At 41.4% G+C, this 16930-nt stretch overlaps 3 protein-coding genes across 5 annotated transcripts in view; 1 reads left to right on the top strand and 2 right to left on the bottom strand.

Moving 5' to 3' along the window:
- Positions 1 to 82: 82 nt before the first annotated feature.
- Positions 83 to 1161, bottom strand: cdc26 (cell division cycle 26 homolog). 2 transcript variants are annotated; one of them, XM_017682866.2, is made up of 3 exons: positions 1059 to 1161; positions 492 to 604; positions 83 to 413 (listed from the first exon to the last, which is right to left on the bottom strand). In XM_017682866.2, exons 2-3 carry the CDS (start codon positions 570 to 572, stop codon positions 231 to 233), a joined length of 264 nt encoding a protein of 87 aa, XP_017538355.1. In that variant the 5' UTR covers positions 573 to 604; positions 1059 to 1161; the 3' UTR covers positions 83 to 230. The 2 variants fall into 2 exon arrangements, with proteins under 2 accessions (XP_017538355.1, XP_017538356.1); XM_017682867.2 differs by lacking the exon at positions 1059 to 1161 and adding an exon at positions 744 to 953.
- Positions 1162 to 1250: 89 nt separating this feature from the next.
- prpf4 (PRP4 pre-mRNA processing factor 4 homolog (yeast)) lies at positions 1251 to 14990 on the top strand. Of its 2 annotated transcripts, none has more exons than XM_017682862.2 (14): positions 1251 to 1374; positions 1513 to 1715; positions 1975 to 2161; positions 2294 to 2381; positions 2510 to 2589; positions 2748 to 2841; positions 2952 to 3046; positions 3206 to 3264; positions 3402 to 3525; positions 4818 to 4907; positions 12724 to 12846; positions 13407 to 13514; positions 13626 to 13744; positions 14259 to 14990. In XM_017682862.2, exons 2-14 carry the CDS (start codon positions 1553 to 1555, stop codon positions 14450 to 14452), a joined length of 1524 nt encoding a protein of 507 aa, XP_017538351.1. In that variant the 5' UTR covers positions 1251 to 1374; positions 1513 to 1552; the 3' UTR covers positions 14453 to 14990. The 2 variants fall into 2 exon arrangements, with proteins under 2 accessions (XP_017538351.1, XP_017538353.1); XM_017682864.2 differs by having other exon boundaries at positions 1281 to 1374; positions 1516 to 1715.
- A 1734-nt stretch (positions 14991 to 16724) lies between these two features.
- The window catches only part of si:ch211-202f5.2 (uncharacterized protein LOC795181 homolog), a 13364-nt gene continuing 13158 nt past the window's right edge, over positions 16725 to 16930 (bottom strand). Inside the window, exon 3 of the mRNA XM_017682858.2 lies at positions 16725 to 16930. This exon is cut by the window's right edge and continues 341 nt beyond it. The gene's annotated coding sequence lies outside the window, so the exon portion shown is untranslated.

Genomic DNA, 16930 nt, shown 5'->3' with positions numbered 1-16930 from the left:
AAATGCAACTTATTCCAGAAACAAAAAGTACTGCTCCGTGTTTGCTCATATTTGTAAAGACAAAAAATATAGGAAATGCTCGTTTATCAGTAACAAGAGAAGTGAGGAAAAAATGTATTTTCAGTTTGTAAGTGAATCTGTACAAAATGGAGCTGTGTGGTTCTCACAGCAAAGCAGGCCGGTTTAAAGTCTGTATGATTGAAAAATGGATGCTTGATTTAGTTAGTAGTTCAAAACTGAAGGTTTCCAAATAACGATGGTAGGGTGTTTGGCTTTGGGTGAGGTTTATATCCGATTCGCTCGTGGATCATCTGTTCTCTGGTTTTCCCTTCTCCACCCCCTGAAGCGCCGCTCATCTCGCTGGACGTTGGAACGCCAACCACATCCACCTCATCTCGCTGTTTCTTTCGACTCTGTAGAAATCGATATAAAGTGAGGTTTTACGTATCTGAGACTTATTTGTTTATGGGTCGGCGATATTGGTGACCTACCTCAAGCTCTTTCTTCACACTCTCGAACTCTTCCATGTCATCCAGCTTCAGTTCCAGACGTGTTGGCTTTCGGCGAAGCATCCCAGTGAGTGACTCGGTTGTATACAAGTCAACTAAAAAGTGTACACAATACAGTGTATTGTTAACCTACCATAAAAAGATTTCGCTAGAAAATAATAGTACAGCACAGTATTGGCGATAAAGTGCAACCGAGCCTGCAAATTAGTCTGGTAAATTTCCGCAAAACAATACCGTTAAACCGTTGGCAGTTAGAAAGATGGCCAGGAAATATATTTAGTCACGGCAACAGTCAAACATTCCCATAAACACACTCCTATCCCTTGTGGAAAGCCTTCCTAGGAGGGCTGAAGCTGTTGCAGCTCCAACACGAGCGTTTTGTTGAATGCGTGTAACAGCAAGTTGGCTAAACCAGTGATATCTATGCGTAGAACTCAGTTATTATAAATATATATCTACAGGCTTGTTAATCTAAGAGCTGTAGTAGAATAATTAATATAATAGTATTTTCAGACCAACGTTAAGGAGAAAAGCGTTATCTTAACTTACAAACATCGATAGGTGACACCGACTCGAGCCGGAAGTTGCTTGTGGGTTTCTGGGAAATGTAGTGTTTTAAAATTTGACCTATATGCGCCTATATGTTGAAATAAAACTGTATACATTGCATTTTGTATGTGGAAAATACGCGAAGATAGTTGCAAAAATGTCTCTTAGAGCTACACACACTTTCGGCTCGTAGAAACCAAACTTTACATGAATTCCAAGGTTTGTCTCCACTAGATGTCACTGCGAGAAACAAGCTTTCTTCCGCGGTCTGTGACGAGTTCCTGTGCGCCACACATATCGCGGTGCATTTGTCGTGGTGAGTTACGTTTAGCAATGTATTTAAATTGTGTGCCGTAGTTTCCAAGTTTAGTCTGTCTTGGAAATCTCATTTCCTGAGTTAATTTACTCGATAAATCTGCACTGCTGTTTCTGTAACCATGTGTTTCATCTGAAGCAGGTTGTGCTGCCCTCAGTAGAGATACAGTCCACTGAAGATGTCGGATGAGGATGAAGCCCCAGTGGTGAAAAAGTCGCGAATCTTTTATGGAAGTATTGAAGAGAAGGAGAGGGAGCGTCTTGGAAGAGAGGGAACCACTACCTCTGGCAAAGACGCCATTAAGGCTGGAATTGAGGCTGGCAATATTAACATCTCCTGTGGTGAGGAGACTTCTGAGCTGGGTTACCTTGTACGCAGAGAAACGGCCTTGGTGGTTCTGCTTATAAAATCTGAGAAATGATTAAGAATTATTGCTTAACATATTTGTAGTAGCTTAAATACTTGGTGTTTCAGATGTGTTGTAAAGTCAGTAATTACTACTTTTTCTTATCTTGGGAGTAACTGATATAACTCGCTGATACTTGTTTTAACCTCTTCTCAGCCGTACGATTTAATTGTAGTAATTTGATTACTTTCCAGGTGAGTCACTGGAGATAGAGGATCGTGTGAATGAGCGGCAGGCAGAGGTGTTGGCTGAATTTGAGCGCAGGAAAAGAGCCCGACAGATTACAGTCTCTACTGATGATGCTGAAGTCAAAGCTTGTCTGCGCGCTCTTGGAGAGCCAATTACACTGTTTGGCGAAGGCCCTGCTGAGCGACGAGAGAGGCGAGTGTGTTGTGCAACCATGATAATCACTAAAGCCTGAATTATGCTTACCTATGTATTTGTTGTCTCCATTGAGTGTATGATTTTTTTTTCCTTTAAACCCATAAATTAATACAATTTTTCTTTTCACAGATTGCGGAATATCTTATCAGTAGTAGGTCCTGATGCCCTGAAGAAATCTAAGAAGGACGACGAGAAAACAAAGCGTTCCCAAGAGGACGTACGGAAACTTATTTCTCTGTCATCACATAGGTCATCAGGGTGACCCTCATAAGCTGTTACTGCAATGGAAAATATACTTTTGCTAAACCTCCAGGGTACTGCAGCCTCTCTTTATTTTTTGTTCAGTCTCAGCAGACATGGTACCATGAGGGACCTGAGACTCTGAAGGACGCACGGCTCTGGCTAGCAAAATATTCATTACCCAGGCAAGCACAGCTGAGAAGTGAATGGATATAAAAATATGCTCAAAAGAAACCAATTTGTCAAAATGTTTTGACAAGTAATAACAAGCACCTTTGCTCCAAAAGCTCCATATGTTGCTTATTATATGCCAAGATAAAGTTCTGGTGTTGTATGTTTTCAGAGGTGTAAAGAGGTTGGACACTGCACGTTCTCTAAAAGACATTCCAGAATCTACACGCACAGTACGGCAGCAAGAGCTGCACAAGGCTCTCAGGGTAGGGTAATAATACTGAATTATTTACTGAAGTAAAGCACTACATATGTAGCACCCTATTAACAATATAACACTTAAAACATGGTAATTACTTCTTTTTTTCCCCATCAGAACCTGAACAACTTCTGCAGTCAAATTGGAGATGATCGCCCAATATCCTATTGCCAGTTCAGCCCTAACTCCAAACTGCTGGTGACTGCATCTTGGTGTGTTTTTCAATATGTATTTTAATACTGTTTTGCATTGCATACATGTACATTCTGTTGAGTGACTCAAGATAGGTGTATGAATAAGAGCAAAAAGTACTTTGCTCTGGGTATAATCTTGGGTAATTTTTTTTTTTTTTTTTTTTTTGTCTCATTTAGGAGCGGTCTTTGCAAACTCTGGAGTGTCCCAGACTGCAGCCTTGTCCGTACATTAAGGGGTAAGTGAATTTTTTTTTTTTTTTTTTTTTTTTTTTTTTTTTTTTTTTTTTTTTAACCTCATTACACCACTTTACTGGAGCTTGACGTTTAGATGGCAAATGTATGTAGAAATGCTGAGTGTTATTGTTCATTGTAGGTCACAATACAAATGTTGGAGCCATTAGCTTCCATCCTCATGCCACACTCACTCTCGAGGAGTCAGATGTCAACATGGCTTCCTGTGCTGCAGATGGATCAGTTAAATTGTGGAGTTTGGACAGGTTTGTGGGTGAATACCTGTTTTTCTTTGTTGGCAGTTAAGACTAATTTGAGACTTATATTGTTCAGTGCAAGTGGGCTTCCAGAACTGGAGGTGCACTAAAAAAAACTTGTTTTGGTGTGGGTTCTTAAGATTAAAGAGACAGTTCACCAATTTTACATATCTATGTCCATGTTTCCAGGAGAACATTTATGACAGATGAAGAATCATTTCAAAAACGTTTAAATTATTTGTGCAAATTAATAAAAGTAAATTATTTTACTTTTGGTGACAGAATTGAGTCTCCACAGTTCAACTTCAAAGTTAACTGCAAGAGGCAGCACAGTAGATGTCAATATTTTGCCCAGTTTTCACTCGGTGGAGGATTTTCAAAAAGTGGGCACACACATACTCATAGTTTCCAAACAAATTAACTACCACCTTGGCAATAGCTTTCTGGTACATACAAAAGTCTGAACACGTTGGAACCAACTTAGAGCTCCAAAACATCATCAAAGACAAAGGAGCAAACCGCAGATGTAACCAGGCATTGACATCAGGGGTCACACAAGTACCTACTACTCAACTTCAGTCATCCATGAAATGCAGACTGTTTTTCTTCAGCATCATAATGCACATGCAATTATGGAGAATCATACACCTAAGGAAAATACAGTGCCCTCAATAATGTTTGTGACAAGGCATGTTTTTTGTATTTGCTTCTCTACTCTAGACTACTCTACTCTACTCTTTTACATTTGTAGATCACGTGGTAGAGTGCTTGTTCTCGTATTTTAATATTTTTTTTAAATAATTTTTTAATAATACATTTTAGCTTTAATCTGTAGAAATATCAGAGTTTGGAGGCCATTTTCAGAACCACAGCTGATAAGATGTTTCTATACACCTCAGTATTGTTTTGCATCACTTACAGCATCTATAAACATGATTGAACCAATACCTGTTGCAACCTTATAGGTCAAGGCCATGACACCACCACAAACCACACCCCCCTTTATGGTTACTCAGCTATGTTTCCAGTTGTCTTTTCTCTTAATGCTACAAAAAAATTGATAAGCCAAGGATTTCAGCATGTTAAAAATATAATGTATAGAAACACTGTCTTGAAATCTGTAATTGTGTACTTTAACCACATGTGAATTGTTATAAGTACACATTTAAAGCTGTGAAGTACAGAGGCAAACTGTCCCAAACACTGTGGAGGGCACTTTCTGCTGACAAAATTAGCTATCCAGCTGCTATTAGTAAAGTTGAATAAAATAATACTGACTCTTACCGCTTTTTTTTCTGTAGTGATGAGCCTGTTGCAGACATTGAGGGCCACTCCGTGCGGGTGGCTCGGGTAGCATGGCACCCTTCTGGCAGGTTTCTGGGCACAGCATGGTGAGTAACTGATGAGGAATCTTGGGCTAGACCTACGCTACATGGAAGTATGCAGACACCCCCATGATTATTGAGTTCAGGTGTCACAGCCACAACCAGGTATACAATCTCTGAACTGCATTTTTCCCACCACCTGCATTCTGCAAAAACCTGCTCCGCTCTGCCTTTGAAATAAAAATAAAAAAGGAAAAAATATTTATAATTGTAAGGATAATTTAACCAAACTTCACATGGAGCGTTGCACTTGAAGAACTGATGTGTATATAACACATGGGAATGGTCAGAAATGAACAATATAAAATATAGGGGTCATTCTACAGAAACATACATTTGTGTCTCTAGCTTTTACAGATATATTACACTTAAAAAAAAAAAAGTTAAGGTTACATCCATCCATCCATTATCTTCCACTTCTCTGGGGTTCCAGTTGCGGGGGCAGCATCCTAAGCAATGAGGCCCAGACCTCCCTTTCCCCAGCCACTTCCACTAGCTCCCTGGGGGGGATTCTGAGGCGCTCCCAGGCCAGTTGGGCAATATAGTCATGGCAGCGTGTCCTGGGTCTTCGCTGGGGTCTCCTCCCTGGTGGACTTGCCTGTGACACCTCCCAAGGGAGGCATCCTAACCAGATGCCCGAACCACCTCAGCTGGCTCCTCTCAACGTAGAGAAGCAGCGGCTCTACTCCAAGTCCCTCCCAGATGACCGAACTTCTCACCCTATCTCTAAGGGAGAGTCCAGACACCCTGCGGAGGAAACTCATTTCGGCCGTTTGTATTCGCGATCTCATTCTTTCTGTCATTACCCAAAGCTCATGACCATAGGTGAGGGTGGGAACGTAGATCGACTGGTTAATCGAGAGCCTTGCCTTATGGCTCAGCTCTTTCTTTACCACAACAGACCAGTAAAGAGCTCACATCACTGCTGACCCAGCATCAATCTCCCGCTCCCTTTTACCATCACACCATCACTGGTGAACAAGACCCTGAGATAAACTCCTCCACTTGAGGCAAGAGCTTATCCCCGACCCAGAGAGGGCTCTCCACGTACCCTGTACTCCCGAAGCACCTCCCACAGAATACCCCGGGGAACACAGTCGAATGCCTTCTCCAAATCCACAAAGCACATGTGGACTGGTTGGACAAACTCCCATGAACCCTCCAAAATCCTGGAGAGGGTGAAGAGTTGGTCCAGTGTTCCACAACCAGGGCGGAACCCACACTGCTCCTCCTGAATCTGAGGTTCGACTATAAGCCAGACTCTTCTCCAGTACCTCTGCATAGACCTTACCAGGGAGGCTGAGGAGTGTGATTCCCCTGTAGTTGGAACACACCCTCCGGTCCCCTTTTTTAAAAAAGAGGCACCACCACCCCAGTCTGCCAATCCAGTGGCACCACCCCCGATGTCCACGCAATGTTGAAAAGGCATGTCAGCCAAGACAGCCCCACAACATCCAGAGCTTTGAGGAACCCCGGACGGATCTCATCCACCCCTGTACCCTGTACCCACCAAGGAGCTTTTTAACTGTCTTAGCAACTACGGCCTCAGTAATGGACAAGCCTATTCCTGTGTCCTGTTTCCAAGGCCTCACCAAACTCCTCCCACACCCAGGTTTTTGCCTTGGCGACGACTGAAGCCGCATATTGCTTGGCCTGAAGATACCTGCCAGCTGCCTCTGGTGTCCCACAGGCCAGCCATGCCCGGTAGGACTCCTTCTTTAGGTTGACGGCATCTCTCACCTGGGGTGTCCACCACTGGGTTCCCGATACCCCTATACCCCTTATCCGATACCACGATAAGGTGGTGATCCATGGAGAGGGTTAAGGTTACAGTTTATTTATATTTTAAAATAAATAAATTATTTTAACAATTACAGCTTCTTGAACCCTCAGTTTAGCAACATTGTTTTTACATCAATTATTTAGAATTCCAAGCACCACAGAAGTGCTTGTCCCCACCTTCATGTGTAACGGGCGAGTGCCATATTATGAGGGGGGGCGGGGGTTTCTGGATTTTTAACTACAGTAATGTTGATATGACTATGGATTATATAAACTAATGACATAAAGAAAACAAATGCCAAAGATCATTATAAAATACATAATGAATGTTGTCCCCAGGAGTCATGTTACTGGCCATAAAACTTATTTGACATAAAAATCACACTGATGACATCACTTGCCTTCCTTTTACATATTTTCTGATGATCTATGAAAAAAGCACAAGGTAAGTCCCCTGTGTTCTTTTAAAATTCTCATTTAGCTCATGATTTCATATGTAGCTTTTAGTTGAAGTCACTCTTATGACATACTTTATTTTTAGGCAATTGTGAAAAAATAGAACACAAATGAGTTACATCACATTTTAGTGGATATTTCATTGTTCACAACATGTGGTTTGATGCTGTGTAGCAGGCATTTTGTAAAATGCATTTTTTTATTAAAAATGTTACTGGTGTTACCTTTGTGTAGCACCAATATGGATTGGTAAAGCCAGTGACTGGATAAATAGAAAACTGGATGTATTTGCTCGTCTGCCTTCACACACATGAACCTGAGTGACATCCCATTCTTAACCCATAGGGTTTAATATGATGTCGACTCACCCTTTGCATCTATAATTGTTTCAACTCTTCTGTGAAGGCTTTCCACAAGGTATAGTAGTGTGTTCATGGGAATTTTTGACCATTCTTCCAGAAGCGCGTTTGTGAGGTCAGACACTGATGTTGGACGAGAAGGCCTGGCTCACAGTCTCCACTCTAATTCATTCCAAAGGTTGAGATCAGGACTCTGTGCAGGCCATTTAAGTTTTTCAACACCAAACTGGTTCATCCATGTCTTTATGGACCTTACTTTGTGCACTAGTGCGCAGTCATGTTGGAACAAGAAGGGGCCATCCCCAGACGGTTCCCACAAAATTGGGAGCATGAATTGTCCAAAATCTCTTGGTGCTGAAGCATTAAGAGTTCCTCTCACTGGAACTAAGAGGCCAAGCCCAAATCCTGAAAAACAACCTCACACCATAATCCCCCCTTCCACTAAACTTTACACTTGGCATAATGCAGTCAGATAAGTACCGTTCATCTGGCAACCGCCAATCCCAGACTCTTCCGTCAGATTGGCAGACAGAGAAGCATGATTAATCACTCCAGCGAACACTTCTCCTCGGCTCCACTGGCGGCACTTTACACCACTACATTTGACACTTTGCATTGTGCTTGGTGATGTAAGGCTTGGATTCAGATGCTTGGCCATGGAAACCCATTCTATGAAGCTCTCTGTGTGCTGTTCTTCAGCTATGGATTATTGATTATATTGCACACAGTAACTGGTGATTCCACAGCTTATGTGCTGTAGGTGTGTGAGGTCTAATGGGGGGTAGAGGAGGGTTCTGCTTAGAGCAGTGCTGGTTCTACAGTCTAATAGCAGCAGGAAGGAAGGAGCTGGCCAGTGCTGCCAGAGTCTTGTGCATGGGGTGGGAGCTGTTCTCCTGTTGGGCTATCATCCTCCTGTCGCCCATCGTTTGCACTGGGTCTAAGGGGTTTCCCAAGACAGAGTTGGCCCTCTTAATAAGTCTGTCAAGTCTCTTCCTGTCCACAGTTGAGATGCTGCTACCCTAGCAGACCTCTCTGTAGAAGATGGCTGATGCATGGTGTCAAAAAAGGTCCTCAGGAGTGCACCCTGCACTCCAAATGTCTCCTTAGCAGATAGCATCTGCTCTGGCCTTTCCTATGGAGTTCAGTAATGTTATCTACCAGTCCAGTCTATTGTTGAGGTGAAAACTCTGGTACTTAGGAGTTCACTCTCTGTGTCCATTCCCTGGATGTTCACTGGAAGGTGACTGCGCCTGCGGAAAATCACCACCATCTTTTTGGTCTTCCTTGCGTTGATCAGGAGGTGGTTCCTCAGACAGCAGTCCACAAAGTCTAGAGTCAGTTCTCTGTACTTTTTGTCATCCTCATCTGTAATGAGTCTGATTGCAGAGTCATTTGAGAACTACCGTAGATGGCAGTTATTTAGTGCCACTGGCCTGTAACTGCTGAGGTCCTTCCGACGCTGCACTGGTACCTCACAAGATGTTTACCACAGTTGTGGTACCCTCCCGAGCTTCAGGCTCATGTTGAACATGTGTTCAACTATCCCACAAAGCTGGTCGGCAAGATTTGAGCCCCTGGTACTCATGCCATCCGGACCTGCAGCTTTCCTGACTTTGATCTTTTTGAGCTCATTTCTAAGCTAGGCTGTTATAAGGCACCATTCAGAACAGGGGAGCTGGGCTGTGCGGGTAGGGGGTTTGAGCTGACAGCAGGGAAACCAGCCACCTCCGGCTGTGAGGTGAGAATTATAAAGAGGGGTTAAGTGTGGGAGACTGGGCAGGGCAGTACACTGGGAGTGCAGGGGGACATGAATGATAAAAACTATTGAAAAACTAATTGAGATCGTTCACCCCCTTTTGTTCCCCTACAGCCCCTACAGACAATTTTCTTGTGGCCAGAGATTGCTTTAAGGTTTTTCCAGAACCCACTGACCCATTTCTTGTCTCCTGATCCAAAGGCCCTCTTTTACTCCTTCAGGAGAACCTTTATATCAGCCTTTATAACAGCCTTGTTGGGTAGTGTCCTCTACACAGAAGTGTGTGTATGTATGTATGTGTATGTATGTGTATGTGTGTATGTGTGTATATGTGTGTGTGTGTGTGTGTGTGTGTGTATATATATATATATATATATATATATATAACAGTCAGTGTCCTCATCATAATGATCACACAGTTCTTCCCACACTGTTGTCAGAAGTGTTTCAAAGCCCAGACCATTTCTTCGTTGTGCAGTTGACAGCTGGCTTTCTTTGCGCAAGTTTCATTCACAAATACTGACAGCCATCCTCCTTTCCTCTTGCCGCTCTTACGATGTCTTTTCTGCCCATATGAGCTAGAAGCTGTCCAGTGTGATGAACATATCTAGAGTTAGCGCAGTTGGCGGTGAATAGCATGTGGTACTCCCTTGCTGATCCCTACTGTACACATTAGGGCTCTGTACAGGATCTCTAGACATGGTCACAAGCAGAGAAAAAAGTAGATTGAGGACCGGGGCAAACTACTTCTGTGTCCATAGTGCAAAAACCCTTGGTAAACAATCAAATACTTATAATATTATAAGTATTATAAAATACTAAAATATTATTAAAAATAAAGAAGAAAAGGAAAAAATACAGAAAGTGAGGGGGGGGAAAAGTTCAAAGTTCACCCATGCGGTGCCAACTTAACCAGTAAAGAAGGGAATATAAATATACGAGGTAAATGTGGGCTGTGATTTGGAGCTACAGTCCATCGTATTTTCACTGAAAATACTCCGCTTGCTTTGCCACAAGAATAATTTAGTTTTGTGATGTCTCTTTAGTTTTGAGGGTTTTTGTAATTTGTTTGAAATAGTCAAGCCACACTCTCTACACACTGGGCTTTTGGATTAGCATTGTCACAATCAACAGTAAACTTTACGTGATATCTACTTCTGTCATTGGCTATTTGAGTTTAAACACTCTTTCATCAGCAGCAAACTGAAACAGGGTTCAGCTGTTTGTTTCTTTTCGACATGTGTAAACAAACTAAAGAAAAGGTGTGAAAAGTTAGTCATCATTCACTTTTTTCTTTATTTAAATGACCTTAAAAAGACAGCACTGGACCAGTACAAACTACTGCCTCCCCCAAGAACAGGCCTGTCGACCACTAGAGGGCGCTTTGCAGCCCAGAAAGCCTGGCTTAAGCTAGGTAGCTAGTTGTCTAGCCCACAGTTTTTCTGAGGTGACATGGTAAAGAAATGTGAAAATGTCAACTCCTGATATGTTGGGTTTTGTGACATACCGTGCAAATATACTCCCCACTTTCACAAAATTATGCCTAGGATATGTTTAATCTGACATTGGTGTTTCCATTTTTCCCCTTTCCTCGAGTAAAGTGTTCTTTAGAGTGATAAATCGTGCTTTGCTGTTTGGCAGTCTAATAGAAAATTCTTGGGTTTGTCGGGTGATAGGAGAACACATTCTATCAGAATGCGTAGTGCCAACAATAAAGTTTGATGAATGAGGTGTAATGATCCGGTGATGTTAATGCTGCAGCATGCAAAGACATTTTAGACAATATGATTCTAGCTGTGTGGCAACAGTTTGAGGAAAACCCTTTCCTGTTTCAGCATGACAGAGCCTAACCCCACTGAACACCTTTGGCTGAAATTGGAACATTGATTGTAAGCTATGAGTTCTCATCCAAAATCAGTGTCTGATGTCAAAAATGCTTTGACAATGTGTGCAAATTTTTATGGATGCACTCTAGAATCTTGTAGAAAGCCTTTCTAGAAGAGTGGAGGCTGTTAGAAAATTAAAGACGGTGCCAACACCATATTAATGCCCAGGGTTTTGGAATATGATATCCAACAAGCACAGGGCTAACTAGGATCAAAATTTTGGTGAAGTCCATTTTGCACAAATGTGACCTACGTCTCATAGTGAATAAAGTAACTGCCAGATATGCTTGTTACACCAATTGTACGTTTCTTTTTTTATTTTTAAAATAAAATTACTCCTTTTTGACCCATCCATAACTGTTGCACCTTTTCCTTTCATCCCTCCATTCTTCCATGAAAAGCTATTACTGTTCCATAAACTGATTTGACCCCTACCCTGTTTATTTAATTAATAATTAAAAAAAAAAAATTCAGTTGAGTTAATATTAGTTATTAAAACCTGCACTAAATTGAATTTTTTTTTTATTTGATAGTTTTTCATTTCTTCCTCTCTGCTTATCTGTCTTCAGCATCCCTGTCTTCACAGATTACTGAAAAAGCACACATTAAACATGTTATAAAAGGCTGTCTGTACCCAATCCCAGCTAACAGAAAAGGCAGCTGCTCATACAGTTAATGAGTCAAAATACAGTCTAATGTAACTTCTCGTTTCTTAATGTTAGATACATGATACTATACCATTAATATGCTGGTTAACAGGAAACATTCTAATACCAGTTGTGGTATATCATGTGTAGGTACAAAAAACAGCTTTAATTCACCAACACAGCCTACTGTGGAGCCAGTAGCCTAAACTGAGCAGCTACTGGACTTAGACTAAAACATGCTGATTTAGCTAGCTTTAGTCCAGTTCCAGTAGCTAGATTTAGCTATGTTGTGAGTGCTCCAAATGGGGGGGTGTAATGGAGTATGCTTGTAAAATGCAAAATGTGTAAATAATGCTCATAAACTTATTTTTTTATAGCAATGTTATGTTAGCTTATAGCATGTGTGCTGCCTACCTGAATATCTCCAGAAGTCAAAGTTGCTGTAGTGCTCAGGGCTGTGTAGCATCTCATAGGGATCAACAGAGCACACAGTTAAGTCTAGGGCCTAACCAAGGCTGAGAACATCTCACTGCTGATTGTTCAGTTTTATTGGTTTTTCCACATTGAATCTCATAAAAGCCTTTTTTAGGACATTGTGACTAGCATTAGGACACCAGACATGATGGTGCTGCTAACATACTGAAGCATTCGTGAACAGCAACAATTGCTAAACAGTGATTGGAGGGTTTCGAAAATAACACTCAGCTTGGCAGATTTTTAATGGCTATAATACAGTGACGGCACTCATAGAAAAGAAATCAAATTTCATCATCTGAGAAATGTAGTAATCTCAGCATAATACATTACCTTGACACTGGCTGTGCTCCTAAGTAGACTTTTTTTTTTTTTTTTTTTTTTTTTTTTTTTTATGCCAGTCATCATGAGGAAAATTGTATGTTGGAATCCCACCTTTATTCCCTCTTTTCTTCTCCCCAGTTATGATAACTCATGGCGACTGTGGGATCTTGAAGTCCAGGAGGAAATTCTTCATCAGGAAGGCCACAGTAAAGGTGTTCATGACCTGCATTTCCATCCTGACGGTTCCTTAGCAGGAACTGGGTGAGTCCCTAAAACTGAACACTGATGTACTCCATGGCTTTATCTCAGCTTTATAGCCAAAGCACCTAAAAATGTTTCTCATTGGTGTGAAGGTGCTTTGAAGGCATTTATTTTAGGGTACTCATAAATGTCTCAATGTTTTTTAAATTTGATTCACTGTGAAACAATTATGGAGGATTCTGTACATGAGGGCTACCTCTCTTGACCAGAAGACAATGGGTGAGCTGTAGTACTTTCATAGAAGTATGGTTTCAGATGGCTCTATTTGTCAGCATTCATCAAAGAACTCGTTTTGAGCTTAGTGTGGCTGTCCACATGGTCGTAAGAGGAGCAGCAGTATTTTGCTTTCTATTCTGCTCCTTTTAAAAGGCTGTTTCAGCACTTTCAATAATTTAAAAAACATGTTCCCCTATTTGTGGAAAAATAGGCCAGACATTATTTGCAAGAAGAATTAAATCCTTATTATTGGAGAAAATCTGTGAATTGCAACACTAAACTGTTTATTCAGTGAATTTGCATATATTTAAGCTTTTGTATTTGGCAATCCCTTATATGCCCAGTGGTCTGGACTCCTTTGGTCGCATATGGGACTTGAGAACTGGTCGGTGTGTCATGTTCCTAGAGGGACATCTCAAAGAAATATACGGGATCAACTTTTCCCCAAATGGGTAAGACAGAACTATGGGAATAAAGATTTTAAGTTGACCAAAATAAATTGTAATTATCATGCATTATAATTCATGTAAAGATGTAATGATACCAAAATGTGTCTGCTGTAGTTTTCATGTGGCCACAGGGAGTGGGGACAACACATGTAAAGTATGGGACCTGCGGAACAGAAAGTGTGTATACACAATACCTGCTCACCAGAATCTGTTGTCTTCTGTCAAATTCCAGCGTAAGTTTGTCAGCAGTATTACTGTACAGTAAGACTTTTTAAATATACCTAACATATCTAATATCTCCATTTCTATTAAGAATAACTGATTCTGTTCTTCCTCTTAGTGCCCTCTCTCTTCATAGTGATATATTCTGAGGAATACATTTGGGATTAAAATGGAATTTTAGATTTTAAAAAAAATCTCTGCATAATTAAACTGCTAAGATACAAAGTTGTTTAAAATTGTTAGATCTGAAATTTGCCATTATCGAGAAATATACTAAATTACAATTGTTTACAGTGGTGGTGATAAGAAACTAAACAAATAAGCATTAAATGCCTCTAAAGCTACCCCACAGAGTTATTACATATGTTAACATAATTACGTTGCATGATACATTTTTTTACGATAGTTTTGATAAAGTTTCAGTATAAAACTGGTCCATTAGTGGTTAATTACACGCATTTCATATTGCTATCCGTGTGTGTGTGTGTGTGTGTATTATTCATTTAACGACTGTATCTCTACCAGCTGTGGATGGTCATTTCTTGCTGACTGGTGCTTATGACAATACGGCTAAAGTATGGACCCACCCTGGCTGGTCTCCTCTGAGGACCCTGGCGGGGCATGAGGGAAAGGTGATGGGGCTGGATATGTCTCCTGATGGACAGCTTATTGCCACCTGCTCTTACGACCGCACCTTTAAACTCTGGGTGTCTGAGTGAGGAAAAAGGCTCTGCATGAGGTGCATGAGATTAATTGATGTTTGTTTTTAATTAAACCATGAACATGTACGTAAGTTCATGACCACACCACTGCCATTATATTTGAGTTTCTCTAAATAGCTTGAACTTTTTGGTCTGCATTGATCATAATGGACATTTCAAATTTCTTTTCTGTTTACATGGCATACATCATCCTTTTGTGTTGTTTAACGTTTCTTTTAGTGGGCAGCAACACAGATATTCAGATTTTTTGCTGTGTGCGCCTTTTGTATTATGCAAACTTTGTATGTTTTGTGTTTTTGTTGTTTCTTCTGGAGCTAGACAAAAGTATAAGGTTACATTAATTATACTGTCGTTGGGTGCATCGGTGCACACTTGTTTGAAATTGTCTTTCGCATATGATGTTTTTAGAATCAGTAAAATGATTGTTGTGTTCCACTTAGATCTGTTGAGTATCTGATCTGTTAATTAAATTGTTATTTCTTTCTACATTTTGTTTTTCAGTGTACTTGCAAACTTGATTACATGTTGAAAGGGGTGAAAGCAGCAGGGTTTTTTTTTACATTATTTATTTGACTAAGAGCCCAATTAAAAACGTGGCCTCCCATGTTTTCCAATAAACGGGAAAGGTATGTCACCATAGTGTAAAATGCATACACTATATTTCCAAAAGTGTTCACTCACCCACCCAAATTATTGAATTCAGGTGTTCCAATTACTTCCATGGCCACAGGTGTATAAAACCAAGCACCTAGCTCTGCAGACTGCTTCTACAAACATTTGTGAAGGAATGGGTTGCTCTCAGGAGCTCAGTGAATTCCAGCATGGTACCGTGATAGGACGCCACCTGTGCAACAAGTCCAGTCGTGATATTTCATCACTGCTAATTCCACAGTCAACTGTCAGTGGTATTATAACAAAGTGGAAACGGCTGGCAATGACAGCAACTCTGCCACAAAGTGGTAGTCCACGTAAAATGACAGAGCAGGGTCAGTGGATGCAGAGTCAATCGCTACAGACCTCCAAACTTCGTGCCCTTCAGATCAGCGCAAGAACAGCGTAGAGAGCTTTGTGGAATGGGTTTCCTTGGCTGAGCAGCTGCATCCAAGCCTTATGTCACCAAGTGCAATGCAAAGCATTGAATGCAGTGGTGGAAAGTGTTACCACTGGAATCTAGAGTGGTGGAAACATGTATCTCTGAAGTGATAAATCACTCTTCTCCATCAGGCAATACAATGGACGAGTCTGGGTTTGGCGGTTGCCAGGAGAACGGTGTCTGACTGCATTGTGCCAAGTGTAGTTTGGGGGAGGGGGGATTATGGTTTGGGGTTACTTTTCAGGAGTTGGAGTTGGGCTTGGCCCCTTAGTTACAGTGAAAGGACCTCTTAATGCTTCAGCAGACAGAGATTTCATGCTCCTAACTTTGTGGGAACAGTTTGGGGACGGCCCCTTCCTGTTCCAACATAACTGTGGAAAAAGCAATGTCCATAAAGACATGGATGAGCAAGTGTGGTGTGGAAGAACTTGACTGGCCTGCACAGAGTCCTGACCTCAATCCAATAGAACACTTTTGGGATGAATTAGGCTACGTTTACACAGCAGGTAAAAGTGGCCCAAATCCGGTCTTTTTCCCCCAAATGTGACACAGATGTGTCAGTTGTGTGGCTGTGTGAATAGCAAAAAAAGCATTGAATACGCCTTTTTCAATTCCGATTTGAGATGCTTTCACGTGTGATACTGGAATCCGATCCGTATCCGGTCTGCAACATTGTGTCTCTGTCTGACCAGCCAGATCGGAATTCACGCGACTTTTACGTCAGTACATTTCGCGCTGCTGAGACTCATAAATATTCAGACTGATGTTTCTGTACCAAAAAAAATAGAAGAGACACATCGCAGCCGCTCCGTGTTTGAAGAGGTTTCGAACGAAGTGGCCGAGCGCAGCCGGAGGAGCCCGAGGCTGCAGCGTCAGAGAACAATCTAGACAATCCGAGGACCTGAACCAAAGAAGTGGACCTGGCCAAATAAAGCGCCCTTTTTACGGCGAACTCGAACACACTGGGAGTGGTGAGTCTAGCTGTCAACCACTGGAACTGGGAGTGACTAGTTTTTTGGTTGTTTACCTCTGGACATGCCAAGTGAAGTATTGTTCTTTTGCGCATGCGGGTCGGTTTGGAAGCGTGATCTGTTCAGACTGATGTCGCATACAGGTCACATTTGAAAGAGAGTGTGAACAGCCAAACAAAAAATCAGATTTGGTGAGAAAATTTGGGCCACTTTTGCCTGCTGTGTAAACGTGCCTTAGTGCCTGACCTCACAAGTCTTCAGGAAGAACGGCTAAAATTTCCATAAACACATTCCTAAAACTTGTGAAGAGCCTTCCCAGAAGAGTTGAAGCTATTATAGCTGCAAGTGGTGGGCCGACATCATATTAAACCTTATGGATTAAGAATGGGATATCACTCAATTTCATATATG

The sequence above is a fragment of the Pygocentrus nattereri genome, chromosome 23, assembly GCF_015220715.1.
Source record: "Pygocentrus nattereri isolate fPygNat1 chromosome 23, fPygNat1.pri, whole genome shotgun sequence".
NCBI lineage: Eukaryota > Metazoa > Chordata > Actinopteri > Characiformes > Serrasalmidae > Pygocentrus > Pygocentrus nattereri.
This window is presented reverse-complemented; position numbering and strand designations above follow the sequence as displayed.

Coding starts and splice junctions, on each gene's coding strand:
- cdc26 (XM_017682866.2), bottom strand. CDS start 572: ATGCTTCGCCGAAAGCCAACACGTCTGGAACTGAAGCTGGATGACATG. Junction 414..491: donor GTGTGAAGAAAGAGCTTGAG/GTAGGTCACCAA, acceptor CGATTTCTACAG/AGTCGAAAGAAACAGCGAGA.
- prpf4 (XM_017682862.2), top strand. CDS start 1,553: ATGTCGGATGAGGATGAAGCCCCAGTGGTGAAAAAGTCGCGAATCTTT. Junction 12,847..13,406: donor GGTTCCTTAGCAGGAACTGG/GTGAGTCCCTAA, acceptor TTATATGCCCAG/TGGTCTGGACTCCTTTGGTC. Junction 13,515..13,625: donor ATCAACTTTTCCCCAAATGG/GTAAGACAGAAC, acceptor TGTCTGCTGTAG/TTTTCATGTGGCCACAGGGA.